The 18,000-nt window shown below is 45.3% G+C and overlaps 1 protein-coding gene across 4 annotated transcripts in view; it reads left to right on the top strand.

The window, feature by feature from the left end:
• LOC142391891 (NLR family CARD domain-containing protein 3-like) overlaps window positions 1-17,718 on the top strand; it is a 39,909-nt gene extending 22,191 nt beyond the window's left edge. For all 4 annotated transcript variants that reach the window (XM_075478077.1, XM_075478076.1, XM_075478074.1 and 1 more), the window contains 7 exons: window positions 5,118-5,196; window positions 5,359-5,566; window positions 5,719-7,507; window positions 7,731-7,904; window positions 15,390-15,563; window positions 17,229-17,402; window positions 17,556-17,718. In XM_075478077.1, coding sequence (XP_075334192.1) covers window positions 5,118-5,196; window positions 5,359-5,566; window positions 5,719-7,507; window positions 7,731-7,904; window positions 15,390-15,563; window positions 17,229-17,402; window positions 17,556-17,565 — 2,608 coding nt within the window. In that variant the 3' untranslated portion in view covers window positions 17,566-17,718. The remainder of the gene's footprint in view (window positions 1-5,117; window positions 5,197-5,358; window positions 5,567-5,718; window positions 7,508-7,730; window positions 7,905-15,389; window positions 15,564-17,228; window positions 17,403-17,555) is intronic.
• The last annotated feature ends 282 nt before the right edge of the window (window positions 17,719-18,000 follow it).

Genomic DNA, 18,000 nt, shown 5'->3' with positions numbered 1-18,000 from the left:
TCAGATCAGGGTTACTAATCAGTCCCAGACCCAAGATTAGTTTCTCTTTTGAATCTCTGATTCTCAGTTTTTCCCACGCAAAGTGGAAATCACAGAAACCTCTTGTGTTTGTTGTAAATAAAGTCATTGTAGTGGGTGACTTTAATATTCAAGAAGATGTTGAAAATGACAGCCTGAATATGAACTTTAATTCTATATTGGACTCTATTGGATTTTCTCAGAGTGTTCACAGACCGACTCACTGCCTTAATCACACCCTTGATCTTGTGCTGAGTTATGGCATTGAGAGTGAACAGTTAACAGTGTTCCCTCTTAACTCTGTCTTATCTGACCATTTTCTGATAACCTTTGAGTACATTACTTGACTATACAGTTTCTGAGAAGAAATTTACATATAGAAGGTGTCTATCAGAGGATGCTGTAACCAGATTTAAAGAATTAATTCCATCATCCTTTTCTTCACTGCCATGTGCAGATATGACAGAGGACGACTACCTAAACTTTACTTCAGCAACACTTGACTCTCTTGTTTACAGCACTATAGTTTCAATGCGTACAGCACTGGACAATGTTGCCCCTCTGAAAAGGAAGGTAATCAGTCAGAAGAGGCTGGCTCCTTGGTATAATTCACAGCTGCAAGCAAGCTGGAGAGACAGTGGCGTTTCTCTAATTTTGAAGTCTCAATTAGTCTGGAAAGATAGTTTAATAACGTATAAGAAAGCCCTTCGTAAAGCTAGAGCTGCTTATTATTCATCATTGATAGAAGAGAATAAGAACAATCCCAGGTTTCTTTTCAGCACTGTAGCCAGTCTGACTAAGAGTCCGAGCTCTGCTGAGCCAGTTATTCCTTTAATTCCTTTAACTCTCAGCAGTGATGATTTCATGAGCTTCTTTATCAATAAAATAGTTTCTATCAGAGAGAAGATTGATAGAGTTGAGTCCTTCCCACTATTATCAGTGATGTATCATCAAGTACAGCAGCTTTAGAAGTATCTTTAGAACCTGATTTATATTTAGACGGCTTCTGTCCAGTTGATCTCTCTGAACTAACAACAGCAATAGTCTCTTCTAAACCATCAACTTGTGTTTTAGACCCAATCCCAACCAGACTGTTCAAGGTGGTTTTCCCATTAATTGACAATTCCATATTGGATTTGATCAATCTGTCTTTGTTGACAGGATATGTACCTCAGCCTTTTAAGGTTGCTGTAATTAAACCTTTACTTAAAAAACCTACTCTTGATTCAGAAGTGTTGGCTCATTATAGACTTATATCCAATCTCCCTTTTTATGTCTAAAGTTCATGAAAAAATAGTTGCAGCTCAGCTTTGTGATCATTTACACAGAAATAATCTGTTTGAAGAGTTTCAGTCAGGATTCAGAGTGCATCATAGCACAGAAACAGCACTGCTGAAAGTTACCAATGATCTCCTCTTAGCCTCTGATAGCGGACTTGTGTCTGTGCTTGTCCTGTTGGATCTCAGTGCTGCATTTGATACGGTCGATCACAGTATCTTATTACAGAGACTTGAACATGTTATTGGGATTAAAGGAACTGCATTAGGCTGGTTTAAGTCATATTTATCCGATAGATTTCAGTTTGTTCTTGTAAATGAAGAATCTTCCTCACACACCAGAGTAAGTCATGGAGTTCCCCAGGGTTCTGTGCTTGGACCGATTCTTTTCACTTTATACATGCTTCCATTAGGTAACATTATTAGACAGCATGACACAAATTTCCACTGCTATGCTGATGATACTCAGCTGTACTTATCTATAAAACCAGATGAACCCAATAGGTTGGTCAGACTACAAGCATGTCTTAAAGACATAAAGACCTGAATGACTCAGAACTGTCTGCTTCTAAATTCAGACAAAACTGAAGTCGTTATCTTTGGACCTGAGCGTTTCAGGGAGAAATTGTCTAGCTATATAGTTACTCTAGATGGTATTTCCTTGGCTTCTAGTTCTACAGTGAGGAACCTTGGAGTTATTTTTGACCAGAATTTATCATTTGACTCGCATATAAAACAGGTTTCTAGGACTGCCTTCTTTCACCTTCGTAATATTGTTAAAATCAGGAACATCCTGTCTCAGAGTGATGCAGAAAAACTGCTCTATGCATTTGTTACTTCAAGATTGGACTACTGTAATTCTTTATTATTGGGCTGTCCCACATATTCTCTGAAAAGCCTCCAGCTGATCCAAAATGCTGCAGCCAGAGTTCTGATGAGAACTAACAGGAGAGATCATATTTCTCCAGTTTTAGCTTCTCTTCATTGGCTCCCTGTTAAATTCAGAATAGAATTTAAGATTCTTCTCCTTACGTATAAAGCTCTTAATGACCGAGCTCCATCATATCTTAAAGATCTCATTGTAAGATATTTTCCTAACAGAGCACTTCGTTCCCAAACTGCAGGTTTACTTGAGGTTCCCAGAGTTTCTAAAAGTAGAATGGGAGGCAGAGCCTTCAGTTATCAGGCCCCTCTATTGTGGAATAAGCTGCCAGTAAATGTCCGGGAAGCAGACACCCTTTCCACTTTTAAGACCAGGCTTAAAACTTTCCTTTTTGATAAAGCTTATAGTTAGGGATGGCTCAGGTGATCCTGAAACATCCCATAGTTAAGCTGCTATAGGCCTAGACTGCTGGGGGGCCTCATCTGTCACACCTTTCCTCACTTTACTCTCTTTATGTATATGTGACATTATTGTGGTCATTAACTCGTATTTCCCTGTTCCAACAGATATCCTTTGAATGGTGTTACAGTGCCGCCGCCCCCCCCCCCCCCCCCCTTTTCTGTCTTCTCAAACCCCAGCTGGTCGAGGCGGATGGCCACCCTTCCTGAGTCTGGTTCTGCCAGAGGTTTCTTCCTGTTAAAAGGGAGTCGTTTCTCTCCACAGTCGCCTCAGGCACGCTCCGGACGGGAGATTGGACCGAAAAAGAAAAAAGTTTCAGTGCAATCTGTTGGTTTCCTTAGCTAGGAAATTGTTTTTGAACTGGCTCTATATGAACGAAATCTATTATTTTATGAATAATTATGATTACAATTAATTGAATTCGAATTGGCTTGAATTGGACTTTATTATCTATTTTCCTTGAGATGACATTTGTTGTATTTGGCGCTATATAAATAAAAATGAATTGAATTTAATCGAATTTAATCTGAATCAGGTGTGTTGAAGCAGGGCAACATTTACCCCATTGAGGCCGGGAAAGCGTTGCCGCATTTCTACCTTTAAAGCCGGGGGGCGCTGTTTCGTTATTCTACCCTTAAGGCCGGGAAAGCGTACACGTCCATTATTGACCTCTGCGCTAATTAAATGCATTATAATAGACACGTGAGAGTGTCGTCATGTTCCTCGTGTCATTGTTTTGAAGTTAAGTTACATCGAAAAAAAAAAAAAAAGTTAAGTTTCATCGAACAAGCATGGAGGACTTTCAGTGGGAAGACATTTCAGACGGGAGCGATTGTGAGGAGTTTCTTGGCTTTGATGATGCTGATGAACGTGCTGACCCAACTGATGGAGATTTATGGCTAGCACATATGTTTGAAGATGATTTTGAAGGGTTTGAATGTGAGTGGAAGACTGACAATTACCACCGTAATCGACGGAGAGATTTCAACCGCACACCAGGGGTGAAAGTCGATTTACCTGCAGATGCCACACCGTTGCAGGCATTTAATCATATTTTTACTGAGGAGCTTTGGGCGCATTTAGTTTCCGAGACGAATAGATACAGTGACCAGGTACTTCAGACTCCAGCTCGAGCAAAGATGGCAAGGTGGTCACACGTAACTGTGCCGGAGATGAAAACGTTTATTGGAATGTGTATGGGCTCCTTGTGCTGCCAGTACGAAGAGATTAAATAAATAATTTAAATATAAAATTACATTTTATTTTATTTTATTACTGTTTTTTTTATTGAAAATAGCGCTGTTCCTGCACATGACTTTTTATTTTATTTTATTACTGTTTTTTTTTTATTGAAAATAGTGCTGTTCCTGCACTTTACATTTTCTATTTTCGTGAAGGTGTATATAAATAAACTCAATTTCCAAAGAAAGCCACAGGTGTAAGCTCTCAAATACTTTTTGAATTTTGTTTCTATCTGCTACAGAGGCTGAGAAATCAATCATTTAGTAATTGCTGAATTTCCAGAAAAACTTCAGGTTTTAGGGGGTCTTTCTGAAATCGCCCGTAGGTTTTACAGGCATTCTTTTCCAGGCGTCTCAGGCCTAAATGGGTTAAAACCTGCAGGACAGAGGCCCTCAAGGACCGACTTTGGACATCCCTGGCGTAGTCTGAAAAATGTATTTGGGAATTTTTACTAGGGCACAACGCATTTTTACAGGGGTACGTGCCCCGGTAAAAAGTGTCTGGTTACCTGCCTGCTCCAGACTTGAAGGTCTCAACGCATGATTTGAACCAGGCCTGCACCTCACTGTTGTGAGGTCACGGCTGTCACGGCTTCTGGATTGGGAACACAGTGCCAGTCTTTGTTGTTGTTGCACGTAGCATGGCCCATTAGCTCGATCACAGTGAGGGGGGTAAGAGAGTCCAATCAAGTCTCTATTATGACAATCCCACAGTAATCCAAACAGCACAAGGTAATCCGCAGTTGTAGCTCATCCATCTTGTTATTGAGTGACTGGGAATTTGCGAGAAAGAGACTTGGAATGGCTGGTTTGTGGGGTTAACGTTTAACTTAGCCTTCAGTCTCCCTCTCTTCCCCCTCTTCTGTTACCTGTGCCTCCTCTGCTGGTCCCACTTCAGTGGGGGGATGTTCAGAGTAGAGTTTGTGGTGTTATGGATCTCTGAGGGAATGGAGTCCCAGTCCCTGCTCAGAAACCTGAGCAGTTCAGTCCTGCTCTACTGCACGAAGAGCAACTTTAAGAACAACTTAAAAAAGAACTTTAGAAAATTGTGAAGGAGATATTCCTTCTCTCAGTGTTATAAGAACTTACATACACTCTCAGTGGGCTCAGTAGCACTTGTGAACTTATTCTTCTCCAGGGAGGTTTATTAACTATTCACATGTAGATGGAGCTTTACCTTGTGTTGGTCTCTGTGTGGACAGACAGAATGTGAGCTCATTCTTCATGATTCCTCCACAGAGTGGACCAGCAGAGCTCAGAGGGTCCCAGTGTTCCGTCTGCCCAGCAGCATCAAACACAGCTGGACTCCATTTTTATGGTCTGTACATGTACAACAACTACTTTCCCATCTGTTCTGTTTACAGTCCTCTCCATGCTGCACTCTGTAGACCATTGGGTTGTCAGTGTGTCCAACATGGATCTGATGTTTGGCTCCATGGTTTCAGTCTGAGTGGCTCATTCATATAGTTTTCTGTTCCAGCTGCTGGAGGACAACATGCTCACTTTTGTAAAGGAGGAGCTGAAGAAGATCCAGAAGGTTCTGAGTCCAGATTACCCAGAATGCTTAGAGAATCAGAGGGAGGGTGAGGATGAAGAGCAGAGGAGCAGCAGAGAGGCATTAGTGAAGATCACAGTTCACTTCCTGAGAAGAATGAAGCAGGAGGAGTTGGCTGACCGTCTGCAGAGCAGTAAGAGGATTCCTCTAAAGATTTAACCTGCTGGATAAAGGACACATTTACTGATGTCTCAGCACACAGAACAGCAGATGTTCAAATATTACTTATTTGGTTGAATTGATTTCTTACTAACTAATTTAGTCTTGTTTGTTGTGGTCATTTAGAGCTTCTTCCTTCAGTTTCTCAACTTAAACTTAAATCTGCTCTGAAGAAGAAGTTCCAGTGTGTGTTTGAGGGGATTCCTAAAGCAGGAAAGCCAACCCTTCTGAATCAGATCTACACAGAGCTCCACATCACAGAGGGAGGGACCGGAGAGGTCAATGATGAACATGAGGTCAGACAGATTGAAGCAGCATCCAGGAAAGCAGGCAGAGCAGAAACATCCATCAGACATGAAAACATCTTTAAAGTCCCACCTGGAAGAGATGAACCAATCAGAACAGTGATGACAAAGGGAGTGGCTGGCATTGGGAAAACAGTCTTAACACAGAAGTTCACTCTGGACTGGGCTGAAGGCAAAGCCAACCAGGACATCCAGCTCATGTTTCCATTCACTTTCAGAGAGCTGAATCTGCTGAAAGAGAGAAAGTTCAGCTTGGTGGAACTTATTCATCACTTCTTTACTGAGACCAGAGAAGCAGGAATCTGCAGCTTTGAACAGTTCCAGGTTGTGTTCATCTTTGACGGTCTGGATGAGTGTCGACTTCCTCTGGACTTCCACAGCAAGGAGCCCCTGACTGATGCTACAGAGCCCACCTCAGTGGATGTGCTGCTGACAAACCTCATCAGGGGGAAGCTGCTTCCCTCTGCTCGCCTCTGGATAACCACACGACCTGCAGCAGCCAATCAGATCCCTCCTGGCTGTGTTGGCATGGTGACAGAGGTCAGAGGGTTCACTGACCCACAGAAGGAGGAGTACTTCAGGAAGAGATTCAGAGATAAGAAGCAGGCCAGCAGGATCATCTCCCACATCCAGACATCCCGAAGCCTCCACATCATGTGCCACATCCCAGTCTTCTGCTGGATCACTGCTACAGTTCTGGAGGATGTGTTGGAAACCAGAGAGGGAGCAGAGCTGCCCAACACCCTGACTGAGATGTACATCCACTTCCTGGTGGTTCAGGCCAAAGTGAAGAAGGTCAAGTATGATGGAGGAGCTGAGACAGATCCACACTGGAGTCCAGAGAGCAGGAAGATGATTGAGTCTCTGGGGAAACTGGCTTTTGAGCAGCTGCAGAAAGGAAACCTGATCTTCTATGAATCAGACCTGACAGAGTGTGGCATCGATATCTCAGCAGCCTCAGTGTACTCAGGAGTGTTCACACAGATCTTTAGAGAGGAGAGAGGGCTGTACCAGGAGAAGGTGTTCTGCTTCATCCATCTGAGTGTTCAGGAGTTTCTGGCTGCTCTTCATGTGCATCTGACCTTCATCAGCTCTGGAATCAACCTGATGGAAGAACAATCAAAGTCTCAGGAGTCTGAAACACTGACAGAGACTCTCTTCTACCAGAGTGCTGTGAACAAGGCCTTACAGAGTCCAAATGGACACCTGGACCTGTTCCTCCGCTTCCTCCTGGGTCTTTCACTGCAGACCAATCAGAGGCTCCTACGAGGCCTGCTGACACAGACAGGAAGTAGCTCACAGACCAATCAGGAAACAGTCGATTACATCAAGAAGAAGATCAGTGAGAATCTGTCTGCAGAGAGAAGCATCAATCTGTTCCACTGTCTGAATGAACTGAATGATCGTTCTCTGGTGGAGGAGATCCAACAGGCCCTGAGTTCAGGACGTCTCTCCACAGATAAACTGTCTCCTGCTCAGTGGTCAGCTCTGGTCTTCATCTTACTGTCATCAGGAAAAGATTTGGATGAGTTTGACCTGAAGAAATACTCTGCTTCAGAGGAGGCTCTTCTGAGGCTGCTGCCAGTGATCAAAGCCTCCAACAAAGCTATGTACGTACAACATAGATATATTTCTTTTCAAATACATTCTTTACTTATTAACAGAGAAAAAAACTCTATTTAGCTTCTTTTATTTTATGTTTTTACTTTATTTCCATGGACATATGAACAGAAACAAACAGGGAAACAGAATTCTTCCAATAATGAAATTCAAATGTAGTTTAATTGATTAGTGTCGATCAAGTTATTTCCTTCCATCTCATTCCCTCCTCAGCCTGAGTGGCTGTAACCTCTCAGAGAGAAGCTGTGCAGCTCTGTCCTCAGTTCTCAGCTCCCAGTCCTCCAGCCTGACAGAACTGGGCCTGAGTAACAACAACCTGCAGGATTCAGGAGTGAAGCAGCTTTCTGCTGGACTGAAGAGTCCAAACTGCAGACTGAAAAAACTCAGGTAAGGATTCATGAGCTTTTCAGCTGAGAGCTGATATAATTCTGGCTTAAATGGATTAAAATCAGCTTCCAGGTACCTTGATCAATGAAACAGGTTGATCTGTTCTGCCTTTTGATTATCTGGCTTAAATAACTCTGATAATTGAATATAACACACACAGCTTAAAGACATACCAAAGTGCTCTTTTACTCCTTTGCATTCCTGTAGATTTGTCCTAAAACACAGATCCATCACATACCCAAAGTAAACTACTTTACAGAAATATGAGCTGTTTTTTCCTCTAAATGTGAGCATCAAACCTCCTTTAAATGTGGACACACTGCACTGGAACAGAGTGATGATATCTGTATGGTTATTTGGTTTGAGGTGAACCTGACCCTTTGTGAATTAGACAGATGTGCAGCCTCTGGTTTGCTGCCATTTAACGGGCAACAAAGCCACATAATCCTTTAGTGAATCAGAAGCTGAATGTATTTACCAAACACACAGAATCCTTCTAAGTGTTACTGGAAGTGAATAAGACATGTTTGAACACACTGGAAAAAAACCTCATGTCCAAGTGATTTTTATAAACAGATGCCTGTAGATGACAACAATCAGGATCTGCAAGTCCTGCTGCTCACCAAGTCTGACTCCTAATATTAAAATGGAAAAACAGGATATTTTACAGCTTTTTATCAGACTAAATCTAGAAGCTGTCCAAAAGCAGCTCCCCACAGTCCACAGAAATGTTGCTGTTTTTATCAGATACTTCCTCCCCAGACTCCTCAGAGTCATGATGACTGCATGTTTTCAGTATGTCAGGAAAATGAATAAGAATACTCAGGAATACTGTCTGAAGTTCAAAAGCAGAGGACATTAATTATCCTGCAGCAAGGAAACGTTTACATACAGAAGCTGTGATGCAAATGTTCAGAGATGCAGAGCTCTCAGGAAGCTTTTATAGGGCAGAGAAGACGGATGCTTGCGTCTATGCATGAGACATTTCCTTCTGTCCTGCTGGGAGCAGATAGTGGTGCTGATACCGCCCAGGCTGTGGGACACTCAGTTCTTAGAGCGGACAGTGGTGATCTCCAGAGTGCAGCTATTAATCTCATGCATGCGTCAACTTAAGCAGTTACACAGAAGTAGAAATGATAATGTGGGCATAAAGGATCAGATTTTTTTCTATCACAGTACGTCCTGAAGTGTAGATTTAGTTTTGCTGTCCGTTTTGAACATGAACATGAAACTCTAAAAATAAATAAATAAATAACCAAAGTGCAGTTTAAGCTTTTTAATGTATTTTTCTGTGGAAACTTTTTAAAGTGAGTCAAAGTAAAAGAAAAAAAGCTGTCCTTTCTGTATTAATATCTTGGAAGAAAGGTCTGTCAGTCCTACAGAAAGCATGGCGGTCTGCAGAGTGACACACAAAGGCTGCAGCTACTGAGCCCCGCTCGGCTTGGGTTAGAGGAGAGTAACATGAAATATTTCCACATGCTAAGTTGGAGTTTAAAGGGTTATTGAGGGACCAAGGGGATCAAAAAGACAAGATAAACCTGATGACTTTAGGGCAGAAGGGCTAAAAGGGCCAATCCTTGCTGGGTGATGACACACTGGACTTTGCATGAAGGAGGGAGGTTGAGTGACTTCTCCAGAGGCCGAGGGCCTTAAAGGGGAAGTTCGTTTTTTTTAAACCTGAACTTTATTTCTGGCATAAAATACGTTCATCTACTCACAGATAACAGTTTGGCGAAAGTCAGCGTCCTTCGGACACTATTTATATCACTCGAGATCCGCGTAGAGAAACGGGCTTAGACAATACAGTGGGATGACATCATCGATGCGTGCCGCGCCACTAGACGCGTGTATAGAAAGCCCCCGATAGCCCCAAATAACAACAGCATGGCAGCTCTGAGCTAACAGTGCAATATTACACGTTCATTCAGTCATTGGTCTTAAAGTATTGGTGAAATAAAGACAGATAATGCCTTATTTAGAGGCTGTATTGTCTGCCCTGTTCACTCCGGCAAAACAGCTGACTGTCAGTGTGAGAAGATGCTTTGCTCACATGGTGTTCTTTGCTGAGCTGAGATCATCAGTAAAAAAAACAGGATGAGCCGATAACAGCAGAAGATACATCTTTTAGTTTCTGCTTTGGTAGCGAGCATCTGTACTGATCTGCTCATTAGTCCAGTGTTTGGATTTTCTGAAGATGAGTCTCTCAGTGGAGCTGCTGCCGGCTGTGTTTCTGTCTGCTTCTAAATCATGTGACTCTGATGGAAGCTGTGATGTTTAAAGAGTGAATGGAAACACTGAACTTAACACTCTGACTCCTCCTTGACTTCAGCTTTGTAGCTTCCTGCTGGAGATGGGGGAGGTCTCCCAACCATCAGCCTCAAACTCCACTGATTCTGATAGTTAGTCAAAGCGTCCATCAGCATCCATTAATCAGCCAAACTGATCAATCAGTCCACCTCTGGATGCTTCCAACACTTTTCTAAGGCTCTGTAATGTTTGGACTGACTGAAATATTCAAACACAACAAGTCACAGTAACAAGTTCTGCTGCTGTCGACTCTTTAAAGAAGTTAGATTCCATGATTACATTAAACATCACTGCAGCATGTTTTTGTGCCTTTAACCTTCAATAAAACAGTGAACCTGATCTCCATTTCTATCAGTTTGTTCCCATTTGCTCCAAAGTTCCTCCTGACATGTTTGTTTTCTTTGAAACTTGAATCATTTGGCTGCACAACATGAGTTTGTATGGATGGAGCCACTGGTGGAGCTGGCAGAGTTTAAGAGCTGAAGTCACTCCGTCTTTATTGAAGCAGCAGCATGTTGTCATTAATATTAATGAGAGTGTGGAAGTTGCCTTTAGGCGAAAAGATGAGCCGAAAACTTCTCACATTAAGACTCTGTGAGTCGCGTTTATTAACTGACAAAAACTCTCAGTTCCAACTGACAAAAACTGACAGTTCCAACTGACAAAAACTGACAGTTCCAACTGACAGCTCGCGCATCAACAGAACAGCTGTTATCATGAAACGTCACCGGATCTCTTAAAGAGACCGCAACTATTAAATGCATCATAACATTCAAGACGATGAACCAACAACATAACAGATAACAGAACACATATAAGAAAGTGAATTATGCCGTCAGTGTTGAGAGCACTACACATGCCCCCCCAGAATTCACTCTAACAGAAAACCTGAGAAAAAATATCAACGGCGTGGGGGGCGAATCAAACGTCCAGTGCGGCTCCGCCGAATTTGAGAGTGCAAAACCGCCCCCTCAGTGGCTGTCTGTGGGGCTCCCCTGCGGCATGGTCGAGGGGCAGGAGGAACGGAAAGGGGGGGCCTAGTCAGAGGCCGTCCCCGTTTTGGGGGCTGCGCCAACTCAACTGGCCTGGCCAGATCAAGGTGAGCTGGTTTAAGGCGGTCCACAGAAATACACTCCGGTTTGCCCCCAATGTCCACCACAAAGTGCTTGTCCCCAGTTTCCACAACACGGAAAGGGCCCTCGTAAGGCGGACGGAGAGGTCCACGGTGCCCATCCACACGAATGAAAACATACCCAGCAGACTGTAGGCCACTGGGGACGTGAGAGTTTGGTAGACCGTGGCAGGAGGTAGCAAGTGGAGCAAACAGCTTGGCATTGTCTAACAGGCTGGAGCGCTGGAGTGTGGCTGACCAAGGGGTCGTGGTGCTGGGGACGAAATCCCCGGGGACCCGCAGTGGCTGACCGTAGACCAGCTCTGCGGAGGAGGCCTGGAGGTCTTCCTTCGGCGCTGTCCTGATGCCCAGCATGACCCATGGGAGCTTGTCAGCCCAGGAACTGTCCTTCAGGCTGGCACGCAGGGAGGCTTTCATGGACCTGTGAAATCGTTCACAGAGGCCATTGCTCTGGGGGTGGTAGGCCGTGGTGCGGTGGAGTTTAACTCCCAAGCTCCCTGCGTCAGCGTTCCAAAGCTCGGAAGTAAACTGAGCGCCACGGTCTGAGGAGGTGTCTGAAGGGGCGCCAAAACGGGACACCCAGGTGCCAATAAATGCCCGTGCCACGTCCGCTGATGTTATGGATGACAGTGGAACAGCCTCTGCCCACCGTGTGGTCCTGTCGACCATAGTGAGTACATGAGTGTAACCCTGCGAGGGTGGAAGTGGGCCAACTAGGTCGATGTTGACGTGGTCGAAACGTCGTTCAGGCACTTGAAATTGTTCCAGTGGCGCTTTGGTGTGGCGGTGTACTTTGGCACGTTGGCACTCTACACAGGTGTTCGCCCAGTCCCTCACGTCCTTTTTAAGTCCGTGCCACACAAACTTTGCTGCCACCAGCCGTTGTGAGGCCTTGGTTCCGGGGTGTGAGAGGCTATGGATGGCGTCGAAAACAGGCCGCCTCCACTTCGCAGGCACAACAGGCCTAGGGGAGCCCATAGAGATGTCGCAAAGCAGAGTGGTGCCAGCGTCGTCGAATGCCACATCCTGAAGCTGCAGCCCAGTAGCGGATGAACGGCAAGCCTGCACGTCCGGGTCTGTGGCCTGCTCCGTTGCCATGCTGCCGTAGTCCAAACCGAGGTGGACCGCCCCCGCAACAGCACGGGAGAGGCAGTCTGCAACCTGGTTGTGCTTCCCAGAAAGGTGTGCAATGTCCGTCGTGAACTCTGAGATGTAAGTCAGCTGCCGCTGTTGCCTGCCGGACCATGGCTGAGTGACTTTGGACATGGCGAAGGTCAGAGGCTTGTGGTCCACAAAAACGGTGAACTGGCGTCCTTCCAGCAGTGAACGAAAGTGTCGGATGGCGAGGTACACTCCAAGTAGCTCCCGGTCGAAAGTGCTATACTTCCGTTCACTGGGACGTAACTGCCTGCTGAAAAAGGCGAGAGGCTGCCAAGCATTACCCACCCACTGCTCGTAAACCGCACCGACCGCGTAGTCCGAGGCGTCCGTGGTAAGTGCGATTGGGGCAGAGGAGGCGGGATGGGCCAACATGGCAGCCTTAGCCAGGGCTGTCTTAGCGTCCACAAAAGCCTTGTCTCTTTCCGGGTTCCAGTCCACAGTGTGCTTAGGCTTGGCACCTTTCAGAGCCTTGTACAGGGGCCGCATGGTTTGGGCAGCCCTGGGGAGAAAACGGTGGTAAAAGTTAACCATGCCAAGGAACTCCTGTAAGGCTCTGACAGTGACTGGGCGTGGAAAAGTGGTGATGGCCTCCACTTTTGACGGAAGGGGAACAACCCTGTCCTTCGTGACTCTGTGCCCCAGAAAGTCTATGGTGGACCGACCGAACTCGCACTTGGCTGGATTGATGATGAGCCCGTGCTCGGTAAGTCGCTCGAACAGAGTGCGAAGGTGCGAAAGGTGCTCTGGAGGTGATGAACTGGCCACGAGGATGTCGTCAAGGTACACAAACAGAAAAGGCAGATCCCGTAACACAGAGTCCATGAGCCGCTGGAATGTTTGAGCAGCATTTTTGAGCCCAAATGGTGTGCGCAGGAACTCAAACAAACCAAACGGTGTGATTACAGCTGTTTTTGGAATGTCGCGAGGGTGTACGGGCACTTGATGGTATCCTCTGATCAGGTCCACCTTCGAAAACATGACCTTACCAGCCAGGTGCGCTGAAAAATCCTGGATGTGCGGCACTGGGTAGCGGTCAGGCGTTGTCGCGTCGTTGAGCCGTCGGTAGTCCCCGCAAGGACGCCAGCCCCCCCCTGGTTTGGGGACGAGGTGTAGGGGAGAGGCCCAAGGACTGTTGGAGCGTCGAACAATCCCCAGGCGCTCCATGGACTCGAACTCTGTCTTGGCTACGGCAAGCTTGTTCGGCTCGAGGCGTCGAGCGCGGGCGTACACAGGTGGGCCAGTGGTGTCGATGTGGTGCTCTACACCGTGCTTGGCTGTAGAAGAGGAGAAAGTGGGCTGGGTGAGTGCTGGAAACTCGGCGAGCAGCCGTTGGAAACTGTCCGTGACAGAGAGCAGGCTGGAGAGGTGTTCTGCGCCAGAGTCGCTGAGCGCGCAAGCATAAGAACAGAAAGTGACGGCGTCGATCAAGCGCTAATTTTTAACGTCCACTAACAGTCCAAATGCACACAAAAAATCTGATCCTAAGAGGGGAACAGCGACTTTGGCAGTCACAAAGTCCCAGCCGAAGCATTGGCCGTCAAAACACAGTTCAACATGCCTTGTGCCGTATGTACGGATAGGGCTTCCATTGGCGGCTTCCATGGGGGGGCCGTGGGTGTCAGCCACCACGTCCACCTGTGAAGCAGGAAGTAGACTCCGCTGTGCCCCTGTGTCGCAGAGGAATCGCCGGCCGGAGATGGAGTCGTGGATGAAGAGCAGCCCGCCGGCATGGCCGACGCTCACGGCCACTAGTGAGCGCCGGCCTTGGCGTTTCCCGCTCCACTGAAGCTGCATGGAGAGCGGCATCGTTTGGCCTTGGGGCCAAACCTGGCATGGTAGTAGCACACACCTGAAGATTGCTGCCGACGCGGGGCTGCTGCTGCGATGAGCATGTGATCATCGGATATTTCTGATACAGCAACAGCACCAGCAGGAAGAAGGGCAGCTGCGCAGGGCTGTTGACTAGCCAGGAAACACTTGTCAGCCTCAGCAGCCAGTTCTCTACAATCAGTGCTGGCAGTGTTGGCCAAAGCAGCTCTCACATGAGCAGGCAGTTGGCGCAGGAAAAGGTGGAGGAAAAGGAAATCTGGCTTGTTGTCACCTAGCAGATCGAGCATTCGGTCCATTAGCTCTGAGGGCTTGCTGTCACCGAGCCCTTGAAGAGAGAAAAGCCTGCTAGCCCTCTCTGTGTCAGATAGTTCGAATGTTTTCAGTAAGTATTCTTTCAGAGTTTCATACTTTCTCGTCAGAGGAGGACGTTTAAGAAGGCTCACTACTCTCGATGCCGTAGAACTTCCGAGAGCAGATACCACATAGTAGTATTTCGTTTCGTCGGCCGTTATCTGACGCAAGGCAAACTGTGCCTCAGTCTGAGCGAACCAGGCAGAAGAAGACGATTCCCAGAATTCGGGGAGCTTGAGAGACACAGCGTTTGCGGTCATGGCGATCTGGATACGTCCAGTAAACAAACGTCGGGGTCACCAGTGTGGAAGTTGCCTTTAGGCGAAAAGATGAGCCGAAAACTTCTCACATTAAGACTCTGTGAGTCGCGTTTATTAACTGACAAAAACTCACAGTTCCAACTGACAAAAACTGACAGTTCCAACTGACAAAAACTGACAGTTCCAACTGACAGCTCGCGCATCAACAGAACAGCTGTTATCATGAAACGTCACCGGATCTCTTAAAGAGACCGCAACTATTAAATGCATCATAACATTCAAGACGATGAACCAACAACATAACAGATAACAGAACACATATAAGAAAGTGAATTATGCCGTCAGTGTTGTAAGCACTACAAGAGCTCTTTTTCACTTGTTCTGTTTGTCTGTTTTAACCTGCATCCTGTTGACTTCAGCTCACATGTTTTATTCTTTATTCAGATTGGAGCGCTGCTGGTTGTCAGAGATCAGCTGTGCTTCTCTGGTCTCTGCTCTGAAGTCCAACCCCTCCCATCTGACAGAACTGGACCTGAGTGAGAACAACATCAGTTACTCTGCAGCGAAGGAGCTGTGCAGCTTTCTGCAGAGTCCACACTGTGGACTGAAGACTCTGAGGTCAGACACCATGTGTTAGTTGTTTGTTCAGATTAATATGATGTGAAAGATGTGCTGGTCTTCATGGTAAAGTCTGTTTTCTTCTTCAGTGCTTTAGTTGATGAAATGATGATTCATTAAATAATGAGAAAACACAGTGAATCTGTCAGACAGAAACAAATGTAGAATCACTGGCTGATGCTTCTAGAGCTCCAGAGTTGGTGAATATTTCTGTCTGAAACAATAACAACAGTTTGGAGCAGCAAAACTCCAAAAGCCCGTTAATCAGCTGATACTAACAAACTCCCCTCCAACACTGTTGGAAATGAACAATCTTTGACTTGGTTAGAAAGCAGCTTTCATCACAGCAGCAGTTACCTTCAGTCAGATTCATTCATGATGACAAAATGCAGCCAAAAAGCTTCTCACACTAATAACTGAAAGGAAATCACTTTCAGTTGAGCTTTATTTCATGAATTCTATCAATAATTCCCTCTGTTACACAATGTCAAGTCCAACTGAAAGTGATGCTGACATTTAGTGACTGTGAGGAAAATACAAAGAAGAGTTTATCAGAAGAAGAATAACATGATTGGACGATGGATGGAAGAAAAGCTGTGAGCTAACTTGTTGCTAGGTAACAGCAGATGGAAGGAGGTTGTGAGTGTGTGTGAGCAGCTTTTTTATTTCCACTTTAGTCTCCTTTCTTCATATTTGAGATATTTTCTGTTTTCAGATTCAAACTTTCTGTCAGATTCTGAACTTTTTTCCACCTTCTGATCCGTTTTTTCACTTTCAAACTTTTGCTGCTGATCTGCTTTGAGAGCCAGGACGTCAGCTGACAGGGGTGGTAAATCCTGACTGCCAGAATAACAGAGGAGGCTGAAGGGAGCCCCATCATGCTGCCTTCAGGGACTGTGGGAACTGCAATCCTTTCTTAGACACCTCCTCCACACTATATTTCCATGAGTGCTGGTGAAAATAACCTGCAGCACTGACACACTTTGTTAATGTCAGCTGTTTCTGTCAGCACTCAGCACAAATCACAGTTGCTCATCGTCCATGATGGACAGCAGCTTGTTCAGAGTCCTTTTCTCTGCATCTGATGTTAAGGACTCCAGCTCTGCAGCAGCCACAGAGCCAGCTTTCCTCAGCAGCCTGTCCAGTCTGCTGACATCTCTCCTCTTAAAGTTGCCTCCCAGCACACCACCGCATAGAAGAGAAGGCCAGCCACTAAAATATGAAGAATAACAGAAAAGAGAAGATTTGATATCAAATCAAAGTTAGCTTCAAACTAAAATCATCTGTAAGACTTTGAATGAAACGTCTTTTTAAAGAAGTTTGATTCCATTAAACATCACTGCACCATGTTTTTGTGCCTTTAACCTTCAATAAAACAGTGAACCTGATCTCCATTTCTATCAGTTTGTTCCCATTTGCTCCAAAGTTCCTCCTGACATGTTTGTTTTCTTTGAAACTTGAATCATTTGGCTGCACAACATGAGTTTGTATGGATGGAGCCACTGGTGGAGCTGGCAGAGTTTAAGAGCTGAAGTCACTCCGTCTTTATTGAAGCAGCAGCATGTTGTCATTAATATTAATGAGAGCTCTTTTTCACTTGTTCTGTTGGACTGTTTTAACCTGCATCCTGTTGGCTTCAGCTCACATGTTTTATTCTTTATTCAGATTGAGGAACTGCAGTTTGTCAGAGATCAGCTGTGCTTCTCTGGTCTCTGCTCTGAAGTCCAACCCCTCCCATCTGACAGAACTGGACCTGAGCGGGAACAACCTGAATGAATCAGATGTGAAGGAGCTGTCTGATCTTGTGAAGAGTCCACACAACAAATTGCAGACTCTGAGGTCAGTAGAGGGTCGGAGGTCCATGCAGCTCTCAGCAGTATTTTATTAGACTTTATTTATTATTTATTATATTTATTAAAGCTGATGGCAGCTGACAGCTGAGGAAGAGATGCTCTGAAGCACTCCTTTATCTCTTCTTTCTTCTCTCTACAGATGGAAGTGATGGTGATGAACAGGACGATGTGAGCTGAGAGGATGAAGCAGCAGCAGCTTGTGTGCAGAGAGACTCTGACTGGATGATGATGTATATCATGCTGATGTGTTTATATTCTGTGTTTTTCTTCCTTTGGAATAATAAAGTTAAAGTTGTTAGAAATGATCAGTAATGAAATGATCCATAAATCCAGCTGCCATCACTACCTGCAGTTCCACCTGAATTTAAAGAAAAGCCAGCGTGTAAAATCTGTCTCCTGTTTTATTCTCTTTGCTTCCAACTTGACCTGGTTACATCTCACTTTGTTTGATTCTGATGGATTTGATAAACATCCATCAGTGGAAATGAGAAGCTGTCAGTGGGATTGCCTTCTTTTATGATTTTATGTAGCTGTACAGCACTTTGAATTGCCTTGTGTACGAATTGTGCTCGAGAAATAAAATT

This window comes from Odontesthes bonariensis, chromosome 11 (genome assembly GCF_027942865.1).
Source record: "Odontesthes bonariensis isolate fOdoBon6 chromosome 11, fOdoBon6.hap1, whole genome shotgun sequence".
In the NCBI taxonomy this organism is placed as follows: Eukaryota; Metazoa; Chordata; class Actinopteri; order Atheriniformes; family Atherinopsidae; genus Odontesthes; species Odontesthes bonariensis.
This window is presented reverse-complemented; position numbering and strand designations above follow the sequence as displayed.